This window comes from Pongo pygmaeus, chromosome 12 (genome assembly GCF_028885625.2).
Source record: "Pongo pygmaeus isolate AG05252 chromosome 12, NHGRI_mPonPyg2-v2.0_pri, whole genome shotgun sequence".
NCBI lineage: Eukaryota > Metazoa > Chordata > Mammalia > Primates > Hominidae > Pongo > Pongo pygmaeus.
The window spans coordinates 41,569,731-41,583,212 of record NC_072385.2 but is presented as its reverse complement, the minus strand read 5'-3'; the positions used below and the strand labels follow the sequence as shown (position 1 = coordinate 41,583,212).

Below are 13,482 nucleotides of genomic sequence, written 5' to 3'. Positions count from 1 at the left end.
TATATTTTTTTCTTGTTTAATAGTCTACTGCCAGAAACTTTAATTGGAAGTATGTGTTCTATTCACTTGTTGATATTTTATCGACAAATTCTTGGAGATGTGCTCCTGAAAGACAGGATGAGCTTGCAAAGTACTGGTAAGTGGGCTTTGCCACTTCCTTTTGTGCAGTAATGCTTCATACTCTGAGTAAAGGTAACCTATACCATCTTGTATCTTCTGTTTCTGATTGTGACTTTCGGAATAAAATATTTAGAACAGCATTGATGTTAATACATTACTTATGGGACATCTTCGGATCCAAAGCATTGAGCTTTGTGAATTCAACACATATTCAGTTCTTTCAAACGTATGTATTTTCACATTTCAAATTCTAGAGTTTTGAGATCCCAAGAGTCAGATATAGTCATATTTTCCCTTAATGTCTCTGAGTAATCTGTTTTTTCCCATGTGTTTGGTGTGCACATCATCATTTTGAAGAGAAACCAAAATCAACCAAAATAGCTGGTTCTTAGTGCATGAAGTGTAAGTATCAAATGGATTAGTTTAAATTGGTGAATCCAGATATGGAGTATTTGGGTGTCCTATGTACTGTCTTTATTCTTGCAACTTTTTTGTACGTTTGAAATTTTTACCAAGTAAAATGTTAAAAAATAAGTTTAAAAATCAATGAGTCACCATACATGATTGAACCTACAAAGAGAAATGCATGTGTTGTAATAATTGCCTTCAAAAAGAAAAGCAGTTTAATTTTATTGGCTCTTCTTTCAATTCAATAAATCAGTAACCAGATATGTACTGAGTACCTGGTATGTGCCAGATATTATGCTAGGCCCAGTGATGAATGAGACAGGCATAGGCGTCCCAGGCCTCAAACACATAATTTCATGAATAATCCTTTCCACCCTTTTGAAATAAGTGCTGTGAAGGAAAATACACAACGAGAACATGCACTGGGAAGACTTGATTAATGTGTAGGGCAAGGAAAGGCTTCTTTGAGTAATATTTAACAAAAGATGTGAGAAAGGAATTAGACCTATGAGGGAAGTGTGTGGGGAAGGATTCTTTCTGGGTAGAGGGGCCAGCATGTCTGAAGACCCAAGGAAAGAAGACATGCATGTGTTGGAGGGCTTGAAATTGAGGCAGGCCAGTATGGATGGAGCAGAGTGAGTGAGAGGCTTAGCACTTGTGGACAAATAACATTCATAGGCAGGAGTCCTCTCCCAGGGACTTATCACCTGGATAGATAGGTAGAAGTGGAACTCAAAGGCAGAGAAGCACAGAAAGTTCTCAAGGAATCATTATAACTCTAAGGGAGAGGACAGGTAAGCCTTTTAATCACCATTGCCTTTGAATTCATTTTCATGACTCTTGAGAAACTTCATGAATGATATGACCTCTTAAAGAGGGTAAGGCTTGTTAGTTTTCCCAATAGGTAAGAAGTTTACTCAGAATTGTTGACTTCGTTTGAATTTAATCATTAGAATAAAATATCCTAATAATATCTAAAGAATGAATTTTTCTCTACTGAGGACACCAGATTATAGAATACCTTGCCCTTGCCATTTCAAAAGTGTCTGCTATGGTTTCAATGTGTCCCATCTAAAATTCATATGTTACTAATGTAATGGTATTGAAAAGTGGGGCCTTTGAGTGGTGATTAGGCCATGAGGGCTGTTGCCTTATGAATGGGATTAGAGACTCTTACAGAAGGGCTTGACAAGGGAATTTGTCTCACTTACCCTTTTGCCTTCAGCCACATGATGACACAGTGTTCCTCCCCTCTGGAGGATGTTGTAAGAAGGCTCTTACCAGACACTAAATGCCATTACCTTGATCTTGGACTTCCCAGCCTCCAGAACTTGGAGAAATAATTTTTTTTGTTTATGTTACCCAGTCTCAGGTATTCCACTACAGCAGCGCAAACAGACTAAGACATGTCTTTCCTGGTGTGCTTCTTTGCACAGATTTTTCATGTGCTGTTATCTATTGTGAAATGTCAATATTCTCCCCCACTGTGTTTGCTCATATGGCCAGAATCCTCAATTCCTAATTCTTCCAGTTTCACCTACCACTGTCTGCTGGCTCCAGACACAAGTTTGGGTCCTTCCCTGAGCACTGGTGGACTGGAATCAGACCTGAGGAGCAGGCCCTCTGCCTCCTTTCCCGCAATGCTTCCTGGTTTCTGCTCAGTCTCCCAAGAGCAGGGCTACCTTGGGAAAAAGGGGAAGATTCCTTTTACCATGCCACAGCCATAAGGAAGAAAGAGAAGTTGAAGAAAAACACAGAACAAAATTTTCTAGGCTTATTCTGTTCAGAGCCTCCTTGCCCTCACTCTAAAAGCTCCATTAATTTGGTACAGGAACTCACCAGGATATGGGTATAGGGACAAATAAAGGTTGAAGGGACAGCTTTGAGCTCTCCTAGAAGTCAAAGTGTGTAGAATGTGTTATCAACAAATCATTTGGCACAATAATTTTCATCTGAATATTTTTGTGTCTATTGCAATAAAATCCATTGAGTGAAGTTTGCATAAAATTCTTTCTGTTGTTTTGCATTTCAGATTTAATTAGCCATCCCATGCTGGCCACCTTCCCCATGCTCTTGGAGCAGCCTGATGTGATGGATGCCCTCAGGGTGGGTAGTGTGCATTGCAATGGAAACCTGCTGGCTTATGGAAGCAGTTACACACTCTGTGTTAATGAGTTCTGTCATCTGGTCTAGGCCCTTTTTTTTGTTACTAGGATGATGTCTCCCAATCCCTATCCATTGTCTAGGTAACTCAGTCCTCATCTTTCCCATCTTAGCGTGAATTCCCAAGGGCTGCCTTCCCTGACCCAGGGAGCAGATGGAGTGCCTGCTATGTACACTATTGCAATCTTTGCCCATTTTTTCCTTGATTTAGGATGGCCACTGATTGTGTCCTAAGAGCAAAAATCCAAAATGGTCTGTAAGATAAATCAATTGAATTTCCAGGGGAGAATCAGGGCATGCACATCATCTTTAATTTAATTCCGTGTGTGCTGTTTGCTGTCTGAAATAACTGTTGGGTATTACGTTAAATCATATGAAATCTCCAATTTTCAGCCATTTTTGGCCTCTCTAAGTGGCAGTTTCATATGGTTTAGCCTAACACATCAGGGTCAATAAGTAGAAGAGCTGCATGCATGCAAGGCAGATACACAGGTAACATCACAAGTGCCATGGGCGAGGTATAACCCAGGACCTTGAAGATTTAAAGAAGGCAGCAAAGAAGGATCCAAATTCTGTTTCGTTAGAGAGGCCCTGCATGAAGAGCCTAATAAAGGCCAGGGCCAAGAGGATTTTGACCTGCTGAGATGGGGGTGAAGACATTGCAGGTGGAAGGGTTAGCATGAGCAGACATTTGAGGCAGGAAGGAATAGAGCTGACAGTCCAGCTTGGCATGTCAGATGCAAGTAGGGGAGTGGTTGGTAGATGGGCAAGGTAAGCCTGAGTCTTGGTGTGGGGCTGAGGGCAGTGGTAGGTGGTGGGTAACCTAGGAAGGTTTCTTCTTTAGGCAAACTCTGCCAAGTGCAAAGAGGCAGAACATGTGCAGGAGGAAGGTGAGCATATTAGGGGGTGACTCCTGCTGATAAAAACTAGGCCATATGGACCTGACAGCAGAAATGGAAGGAGGACTCAGTCATCTACAAAGATTCTTATTAGACTTTGAAACCAATTCGTATGCTAGCTTGGCTGGGTTGGGAGGGTGTCAATAGTAATAATGACATTTTCAACAGAGATGTTTAAGAAAATGTTCATGGTGCATATGATCTCCTGTAATTTTAGATAAGATCATCTGGCACTATAGCTAGATAATGCAGAATTTCTCTTTCTTCTCCTATAAAGTCACTAGTATCATAATAATTATTCATTATACAGAACATATATACACTGATTCTTCAACAAAGATTTCACAAGAGCCCACCGTGTATTAATATAAGGCACTGTGCTGGCCACAGGAATATTTCCCTAGGTGTGTAACAGGAATCTGCACCTTGTTCTTAGAAGGAACCTTAGGAACCCGAATCTAGTCTAAAATCTGCATTTCCCTGATGAGCAGACAGCTCGGAGACATGCAGTGACCTGGCCGGCCATGGAGCTCAGCCGTGACCCAGCCAGGGCTGTCCCTGCAGGTCAGCTCTGGGTGCACCCAGAATGTGCCACGGGCTGCTTGAAAGCATGAGGGTAAAGTTGTGCACATATGTTATTTAGCAAAAAGACCCCATTTGAGCCATAATAAGTATAAATATATATACATTTATATATCTGCCTGTGAAAAGATCTGGAAGAATATATTGCAGAGAGGTATCGGTGAATATCTCTGGATCTTGGATTATTTTATCTACATTTTCTTAATTTTTTCACATTGAATTATTTGTGTAATGATAATTTTAAAAAAGAAAGTGGTGGTTGTTTCTACACTCATGAGCCTTCTTCTCTCCGTGGCATAGTGTATTACCTAGGAGAAGCTCGGCTGTGCTGTGGTGGTTAGCACAGGTTTATTTCTCACCCATGGTGTGTATCCAGCATGGATCAGTGGAAGACGCTGCTCCACAGTCACCCAAGGGTACAGGCTGGTGGAGCCTCCACTGTCTCACAGCACCATCTGGAACAAGTAGCTGCCTCTGTTGCCAGTTTCCCTGCAGAAGAGGGAGAATGGAGAATTGTTCTTGGGCTTTCACTGCATTTGCTCCAAAGGGGCCTGGGCCACTTCTGTTCACATTGCATTGGCCAAAACCAGTCACACGGTCCATTTAACTTCAAAGGAGGTATAGTCGTGTTTTTGTTCCAGAAGAAAGGAAGTGGATCTTGGTGAGGTGATAGTGACCTTTAACACGTTTGCTATTCCCAAATGAGTTACTCTAAGTGAAACATCCTACTGTTTGCTGGTGGCTGAATGAAAAATAAGGTGGGACATTGACATGTAACTAACAAAAATAGACAAATTTTACCAGATGCTAAGTCTACATTTGCTAAGTGATACTCACGTTAAGCCATATTATTAGGTTGCTGCAAGAGAACTGTGGTTTTTGCCATAAAAGTAGTAGCAAAAACCACAATTACTTTTGCACCAACCGAATAAAATTTAAAATGTACAGCATGTGAGCCTCCTAGTGTTTACTTACCTAGCACAGTTCAGTTTGTGGATGACATTTTAATAATAAGAAGAATGGCACTTGGCCTGTTTAGTAAAACACTCTGGTTCTGTAAGGGTCCTTTTCAAACTCCTAAGGACCCATAGCACAGCAGTTAATAGGGTGGAGGACCATAGTCCCCTCACGTGGTAATAGGTATGAACATTCCAAAATGTTCTCATGAGTGGCATAGTCTGTTATCTCCTGCTGAGAAACGCTCTATCAATGCATCATTTATTTTATGGAGAATCTCTTTATTGGTGCCATATGTTATATTCATCCCAGGGCCTCCCTGCTGAGAAAGGTCTGATGCTTTCAGGTTACTCGTGATATCACGTGCCAACAGGAGGATATCTACTGACATGCACAGAACCCAGACCCTGGAACAGGCAGCCGTGAGACTGGTCATATTCCACCCACACGTTCAGTTTGCCAGGAAATGGCACAGTGAAAGTCTTAAATTCATACTTCTGTGGGACTAATTGAACTCTGGGGTTTTTATTTATTTAAAGAAATTTCTGTGAAGCCTTGTGGACAGATTAGAAATATTTACTTACAAAATTGTACTTCAGTCTGTCTCATTCTGACCATTGTCATCATCATGACAGAGAGAATTGTAGAAAAGTTTGGTATTTGGCAGTGTTTTCTATTTTCATTACTGTCTTACTTGGAAAGCTTAATACTATTTTATTATTCAGGTGCTGTGTTTGTATAGTTTGCATGGATGTGTTAGTGTTTCACTGATTCTATTCTTAAGTTAGTTTTGATTTATAATTATCATGACCTTCTACGGCATTTTTCACAGATACATCTGCCTAGTCATTCTGGTGCTAGGTCATTTGCAATAGATTCCTAATTACAGATTCACTTCTTGCTTGTGTAGAATCTGTACAGCATTTTTAACCCTGTCCATAAATTTATTTACAGAGTAAATTTGCATAAGTGTTGCAAGGACTTGTTACTACTTGGACTAATATAATATTTCTGTTTGCTCTTTAGAGTTCATGGGCTGAAAAAGAAAGTACATTAAAAAGATCAGAGAAGGTAATATGATTTTCCACACTGAACTTCATATTTGCAGTACCTGGTGTTTGCTTGCCTATTCTAATAATGTCTCTTTTTTTAGCAAAAGTAGCCATAGTCATAATCCCTCTTAACCAGGGAAACTGTTTCATTATGGCTGCAAAAACACATTCCAAGAGGGTTATGCATGATCGTTAGCTAATGTGAGAAGGAACACTTGTTCAAGACAGCCATTTCAGATTACTGAGTTTTATTTAAATAAAGGGGAAGTTTCTAAGCCAAAGTCTCTCAGTTGTGTATCAAATTTCTTTTATTTTTAAAAAACTTCTCTAGCTCTCAAAGCCTGTATCATAAAGAGAAGGAAAAAAAAATGGCCTGAGCTGTACCATATATTGAAAACAATGCATTGCTCCTGCTTACATTGCTATAAAATCATGGTAATTACCAATCCGAACTTGCTTTAATCAGTGAGTAGTGATTTGACTGCTCTCATCCAGGATTTGGCAAATGGGAAGGGCTAGATGGAAAATCTTTTTGGCTTTTCAGGTCTTATGGTCTCTGTCACACTACTCAACTCTGGTGTTGTAACACAAAAGCAGCCACAGACAATATGTAAATGACCAAATGTGACTGTTTTCCTGTAAAACTTTATTTATGAAAAGAGGTGGCAGTCCACATTTGGCCCACAGTCCATACTTTACCAGCCCTGATCTAAAGTATTCATTATCTACGAGGAAAATGAAGTAACAAATGAGCTGAAAACCCTAAAAATTAGGAAACAATTTATACATTGTATCCTTATTTCAGCCTCCATTTGATCAGAACCATCTACATACATGTGACTTTGCCAAAACTGTCAGGCTTAGTGCTATTCTAGTACAGCAGCCTTGGGCCTGTAGACATTGCCCTTATGTGGACGTGTGGTGGGATGGGTGGTATCTCTGTGTAGACTCTGCTGCCTATGGACAGCTCTGTCCTCAGCTTGCTGTGCTCTCTGAGATTCCCACCATGGCCTGTGGGCATCGGGGCTTGACATGGGTACAGCTGATACTGCACCATTCTTATCTGGGAAGGGTCTGACATCCTCATCACCAAAGGACCCCTCAACCTCCATCCCAGGCATTGCTGGAAATAAGCCAACAACTCTGGATCCTATGCAGAACACCTGCTACGATTCTCTTAGATAACAGGACAGTTACCTCTGATATGCTGTCAGTAAGTAGGTTCAGCGGACTTGGCATTGTTTTAGTTATATTTACCCCTAACCACACTGGTGTCACCAAAATTAGACTGCAACACCTTGACAGAATGTGTGAGACACCCTCCATGGAGCTTAGGGACACCCTGGTCTCATGGAGCCACGTAGAGGCTCTCAGGGAGAAGTGCTCCACTGTACTCTGTGTAACTCTGCTCACTTCCACTTCTGAAGTGCCATGTCCTGCCTGAGCAGCTGGCTCAGAGCCGATACCTGCCAGGCACTAATGGCACCCTCCCTCCTACCTCTTAGGTGGCTTTTAGTTAATAGAGTTCATAGAATTTAACACTTTAAAAATAACAATGTTATTTGTGGGGGTGGTGTTTTCCCAGAGAGACAAAGAGTTCCTGAAGTCCACGTTCCTCCTGGTTTACCATGACTGCGTGCTCCCACTTCTCCACTCCACACGCCTACCCCCATTCAGGTGGGCAGAAGAAGAGACTGAGACTGCACGATGGAAAGTTATCACTGACTTCCTTAAGCAAAACCAAGAAAACCAGGGCGCCCTCCAAGCTCTGCTGTCACCAGACGGAGTTCATGAACCTTTTGACCTTTCAGAGCAGACCTATGACTTCTTGGGTGAAATGAGAAAGAATGCAGTGTGACAGTGGCAGCCTCTAGCCCTCAGCTTCCCACGGAATCAGATGGATCCTCCACGATTACGTGAATAAAATGATGGAACCAAAAATCACTGTCACTTTACAACTTAGGTTTTATTATTTTCTTTCTACAGACCATATTTTTAAAGAAATGTTTATACAATAATTTAAATATTTTTTAAAACCATAAAATAAATTTTTGTAAGGAATACTGTTATATCTAAATTTAAACAGTATTTATTTTTTCAAAAACAGCTACTTAAGTTAATGGTATAGATTTCTATAAAAGCAAGATTTTGTCAAAAACTAAACTTATGATTATTCAAGAAAGTGAAAAAGACAACCTACAGAATGGGAAAACATATTTGCAAATCATCTAACTGATAAGGGTCTAGTATCCAAAATACTTAAATTTATGAGTGTTAATAAAATTTATCTTGTTCAATGAAGAGGAAGTTAAAGTGATCCATTTGAGAAAGTTGTATCACTTAATTCAGTCTGATACTTGAATGTGATTTACCCCTAATTAAGTACAAAAACAGAGTCGCTTCTGCCTTTTCAAATCAAGAAAATAAGTGCTCTGTCAAAAGAACAAAAAGAAACTTTCAGGCACTGGAGAGTGGAGTTGATTCGCCCTTTCAGGTTTTGTTGCATTTCAGATAAACTTGTGACTGCTGGTAAAATGTCCCAAGCCTTTCCTTTTAGTGATAAATAGTAGCAGCCTGCGTTAATTGAGCACCTACTGTGTGTCTGAGCATTTCTCATTAGCCCAGTTAATCCTCACACCTACTGTAGGAGATAGGTACTGTTTTTTTTATTACTGCCGAAGAAACAGGCCAGATAGGTGAAGTAATTTGCCTAAGGTCACAGCTAATAAGTGGCACAGCTAATATTCCAAGTAAAGAGACCGTGTGTAATTTTCTACAACCTAAGATGTTCTGCCTTATCAGTGCAAACCTTTTAGGATTCCATGTGAAAATAAAATATGAGAAAAAGTTTAACCTAAATAATTAGAATCCCATTAGAGGTACTTTTTTTTGATGGCATGCTGCCTTTAAAGAGCCATTTATTTTTAGAGATCTGTCATATTATGAAACTTCTGGGCTATCTTAGCTAACTTATCCTAAACCTTTAACCTAAATTTAACTTGAGCCCCAGTCTCAGAAATTAACATGGTATGAAAGTGTTTCCAGGCCAGGCGCGGTGGCTCACGCCTGTAATCCCAACACTTTGGGAGGCCGAGGTGGGTGGATCACCTGAGGTCAGGAGTTTGAGACCAGCCTGGCCAACACAATCTCTACTAAAAACACAAAATTAGCTGGGCGTGGTGGTGTGTGCCTGTAATCCCAGTTACTTGGGAGGCTGAGGTAGAAGAATTGTTTGAACCTGGGAGGCGGAGGTTGCAGTGAGCCAAGATCATGCCATTGCACTCCAGCCTAGGCAACAAGAGCGAAACTCCATCTCAAAAAAAAAAAAAGAAAGGGTTCCCAGCCACAAATGTGACAAGTGAGAACTGGGCCTTGGAAAAGAGATTTCATTCTCCAGGAACTCATTTCAGGAGATCTCTCCCTGTGCGTGCCCTTCTGCCCTCAACCACACAATACAAGGCTGAGGTGTGGCAAACACCTTCCTTTTGCCCATCAGCTGCCTGGGCACACTCACAAAGTGGTGCCCCCACTTCTCTAGCACCGTGGCCCTCCCCAGCTCCTGCTCCCAGGGAGAGGGCTTTGCCTTTCAAATGGAGGTGGTTAAGTGTGCACAGAGACTTTTTCCCACTCTGTTATTGAGTTGCCTCCTCTTACTCTTAGTCCCCTGCAGTCCTGTTTTTGAAAGAACATGAGCCCATATCACTCCTCACTGTGAAAGTCATTTCTCTGTAGAAATGACTTTTAATTTCTAAGCTCCACCTTTTTATTTTTTATTTTTATTTATTTATTTTCTGAGGCAGGGTCTCACTCTGTCACCTAGGCTGTAGTGCAGTGGTGCAATCACAGTTCACTGCAGCCTCAACTTCCCCGGGCTCAGGTGATCTCCTACCTCAGCCTCCTGAGTAGCTGAGAGCACATACACGTGCCATCATGCTTGGCTAATTTTTGTGTTTTTTTATTGTAGAAACAGGGTCTCACTATGTTGCTCAGGGTGGTCTCGAACTCCTGGACTCAAGCAATTCTCCTGCCTCAGTCTCCCAAAGTGCTGGGATTTCAGAGCCACCATGCTTGGCCATCTTTTTATTTATTTATTTTAACCATTTGGCTTATTCTTAGCATTAAGCCAGGGGTGGGGCATTTTGAGTGAAAGAAAATGCTAGTGAATTTCTTTCAGTGCATGTACAACATGAAGGAAGAGAAGGCTTTTTATTAGAATGCATTTTCCAAGACTGTCTTCCATGTTCATTTGAGAATGTGTCATGAGCTGACAAATACGGACAACTTCATAGTTTCTGACACATTAGGAAAGTATAGGGACACCAGAGAAAAAGCTTAAGTGAAGCTTAGGCCAGAAAGTAAGGTACATATGGAAGGGAGAGACCCAGGGGTGTGGGCATTTCTGCCATTAAGAGACTCCACCTTCTCTTCAGTCAGTGGAATCTTTTTTTTTTTTTTTTTTTTCCAAACGACAAAATCTCTGTGACTTTAAATGCCACTTACTGGCTTCCAAAACGGAAAAGGTTGTCAAGGAGCCAAAAACATCCTGGAAATGAGTCCTCATGGGTCTGTCTCAAGGAGTGGTGTGACTTTAGCAACTCACTGAATTAATTGTAAGAGTCATGGTGGTGGGGGGCGGGCAGCAGCAGGGTGAACAGCAGGCCTTTGCCGAGTGACCACACATGTGGTGCCTACCTGCAAGGCCAGGGGGACTCACCACACCCGAACCATGGGAGGGCGGGCAGGGCGGGGAGTCTGAACTGTGGACTATGTGGCCCACTCCTCCCCACCCTCCCAACCTCTTAATTGGTTGAGTGTCATATCCATTAGGTCTGCAGAGGTGAAAAATGTTGCAACTCGCTTGCCTGGGTGCTTGGAATGAAAGTCTAGGGGCAGAGGCAGATATTAAACAGCAGGTATAGTCTCTGTCTTCAGTGTTTGTGATCTAATATGCAAGGCCAGAGCAACTCACATAAAACCAGTTGACATACATAACCCTGTGTACAAATGGAGCAAGTTTGACTTGCCAACCCAGTAGCAGTTGGGAAACACTCAGTTTAACAGAGGAAGCCAGCAGTGTCCTCTGCCAGTCGAGGGCTTTGTCAATTTACAGCATTATAGGATATCCTTTGCTGTGAACTGCCTCAGCTTCCTCTTGCGTGAAGCATTCTAAATTGGGAGGCTTTCTTGGGGTGTGGAGGTGATCAAAGACAGCTGTCACCTAGCTGCTGTGATCTGTTTCCTCAAAACAAAGAGGCAGAGAAAGAACCTTACTTAGGGCACTTTGCATCTAAATGTTACAATTATCCATTCGTCATTTACTCAACAAGTGTTGAGCACCTGCCATGCTCCAGGTACAGCATTGGGCTTTGAAGATACAGTGAGAACAGTCCTGGCAAGATCTCTGTCCTTACAATGCATGAGGTGGACAGTAATCAGCCAAACACAAAAATTAATTCCAACAGTACTATGGTTGGGGCTGTTAGTGGCCCTGTGGCAGGCACGAAGTCAACGGTAAGTGTACAGGCATTCCTTCCTATCCTCACTCTCCCTGTCCCAACCCCACTGTCTGTTGTTGGGGACCAGTTAGATTCAAATACATTTTCAAATGAATCCCTCACTATTTGAACTCCCAGATTTACTATCTGAAACTCAAGGACACATGGATTTGGTAATACTGTATCCCTCAAAACTCAAACTTGCTCTCTGAATTCTGATATTTGAATGCAGTAACCAAGTCAATTTGGATAAAGAGGGATGGGTATAAAGATAAGTGAATGGGCCAGGCACAGTTGCTCACACCTTTGGGAGGCCAAGGCAGGCAGGGTGCTTGAGCCCTGGCATGCAAGACTAGCCTAGGCAACATGATGAGACCCCATCTATACAAAAATTAGCTGGGTATGGTGGTGCAGGTCTGTAGTTCTAGCTACTCAGGAGGCTGAGTTGGAGGATTACTTGAGCCCAGGAGGTTGAGCCTGCAGCGAGCTGTGATCATGCCACTGCACTCCAGCCTGGGCAACAGGGAAACCCTGTCTCAAAAAAATAGTAAGTGAATGGCAAGTGAAAGGTTGTAGGCTATACTGTCTCATAGGCAGGAAAATGGAGGTTGAGGATGTTCTGCTCAGTGATGACATACTGAATGAGGCGTGCAGGTCTGTGTGCAGCAATATAAAACAAATCGTTAATGGAATACAGCTCACATTTGGGACTTTGATAGTGTGCCTGTCATTTAGCCTTTTTCTGATACTCTGTAAGACAGACTGGACCTTAACCTGCTCATTTGCATCTGACTTTGCCAGCAAAGATGAACTTTGCAGAACTTTGTCCTTTCAAAGAGGCCATTTTGGGGAATAAAAAGGTCTCCATGCTTTCTGAGCTCTTCTCCAGGTAGGAATCTCTGAATGACCCGGACATCATCCCATTGAGTCCTTCCTCTTTCCTGGCAACTGTTCTGTACTTGCCCAACTCCAGAGACACAAGAAGCCAGACTCAATTCTGCTTCATGGCTACGAACATTAATCACAGCATCTTCCTGAGTCTATCGGTGTGTGCATTCTATCTACCCCATTTGAGAGTTAAAGAGACCTTAATTTGTAGAAATAATAGTTGCAATCTAGTTGTGTCTAGCAGGCGAGAGCCAGTGGGACATGTGTGTTCTTGCAGCAGAAAAGGGGAGAGCTCTGCTCCTATTTCTACAGTGGGAGGCTACTGTAGTGGACATCTGGTGTTTCTGCTGCTCAGCCTCCATATACTTCTCTCTTGGTAACGTCTCCACCTTGAGTGGCATTGTTCAAGTCACTGGATGAAGTCTCACCCGAAGCCATTATTACCTCTCAGCTTCTCACTTCCTAAGGTAATAAGTTCCTTTCATCACTAAAGCCAGTTGGAATGGGTTTTTCTAACTTTTGTTATTGAAAGAATCCCAATGGATACAACTGTCTATTCTTTCCCCCAAGTATCTCTGGATTTCTTCTGGCCTGTCTCTTCTTTTTCATGCAACTAGTAAATTGTTTCTGAAATATAGATAAAGCAATTTCTTAGTGGGAAAAGAGTTTAATAAAGAGGAGTCAAAAAAAGAGATAAGCAGTTGTCTCCAAAGTCTTTATGATTGTTTTCATGACTGTTTCAATCATTCAAAAACATTTATTGAGTACCTTTTATGTATCAGACAGTATTCAAGATGGTGGACATGGCTGTGGTTCACCACATGAACAAAGTTTTGGCTCTCCTTAAGCCCACATCCTAGAGAGGGACAGGGGCAGGGAGACAAGCAATAGGCAAATTAATCAATCAGGGAACTCTTG

The 13,482-nt window shown here is 41.9% G+C and overlaps 1 protein-coding gene across 8 annotated transcripts in view; it reads left to right on the top strand.

Moving 5' to 3' along the window:
- NPHP1 (nephrocystin 1) overlaps positions 1–8,482 on the top strand; it is an 84,826-nt gene extending 76,344 nt beyond the window's left edge. For all 8 annotated transcript variants that reach the window (XM_054475655.2, XM_054475653.2, XM_054475654.2 and 5 more), the window contains 4 exons: positions 24–136; positions 2,561–2,634; positions 6,156–6,200; positions 7,767–8,482. In XM_054475655.2, the coding sequence (XP_054331630.1) occupies positions 24–136; positions 2,561–2,634; positions 6,156–6,200; positions 7,767–8,039 (505 nt within the window). In that variant the 3' untranslated portion in view covers positions 8,040–8,482. The remainder of the gene's footprint in view (positions 1–23; positions 137–2,560; positions 2,635–6,155; positions 6,201–7,766) is intronic.
- The last annotated feature ends 5,000 nt before the right edge of the window (positions 8,483–13,482 follow it).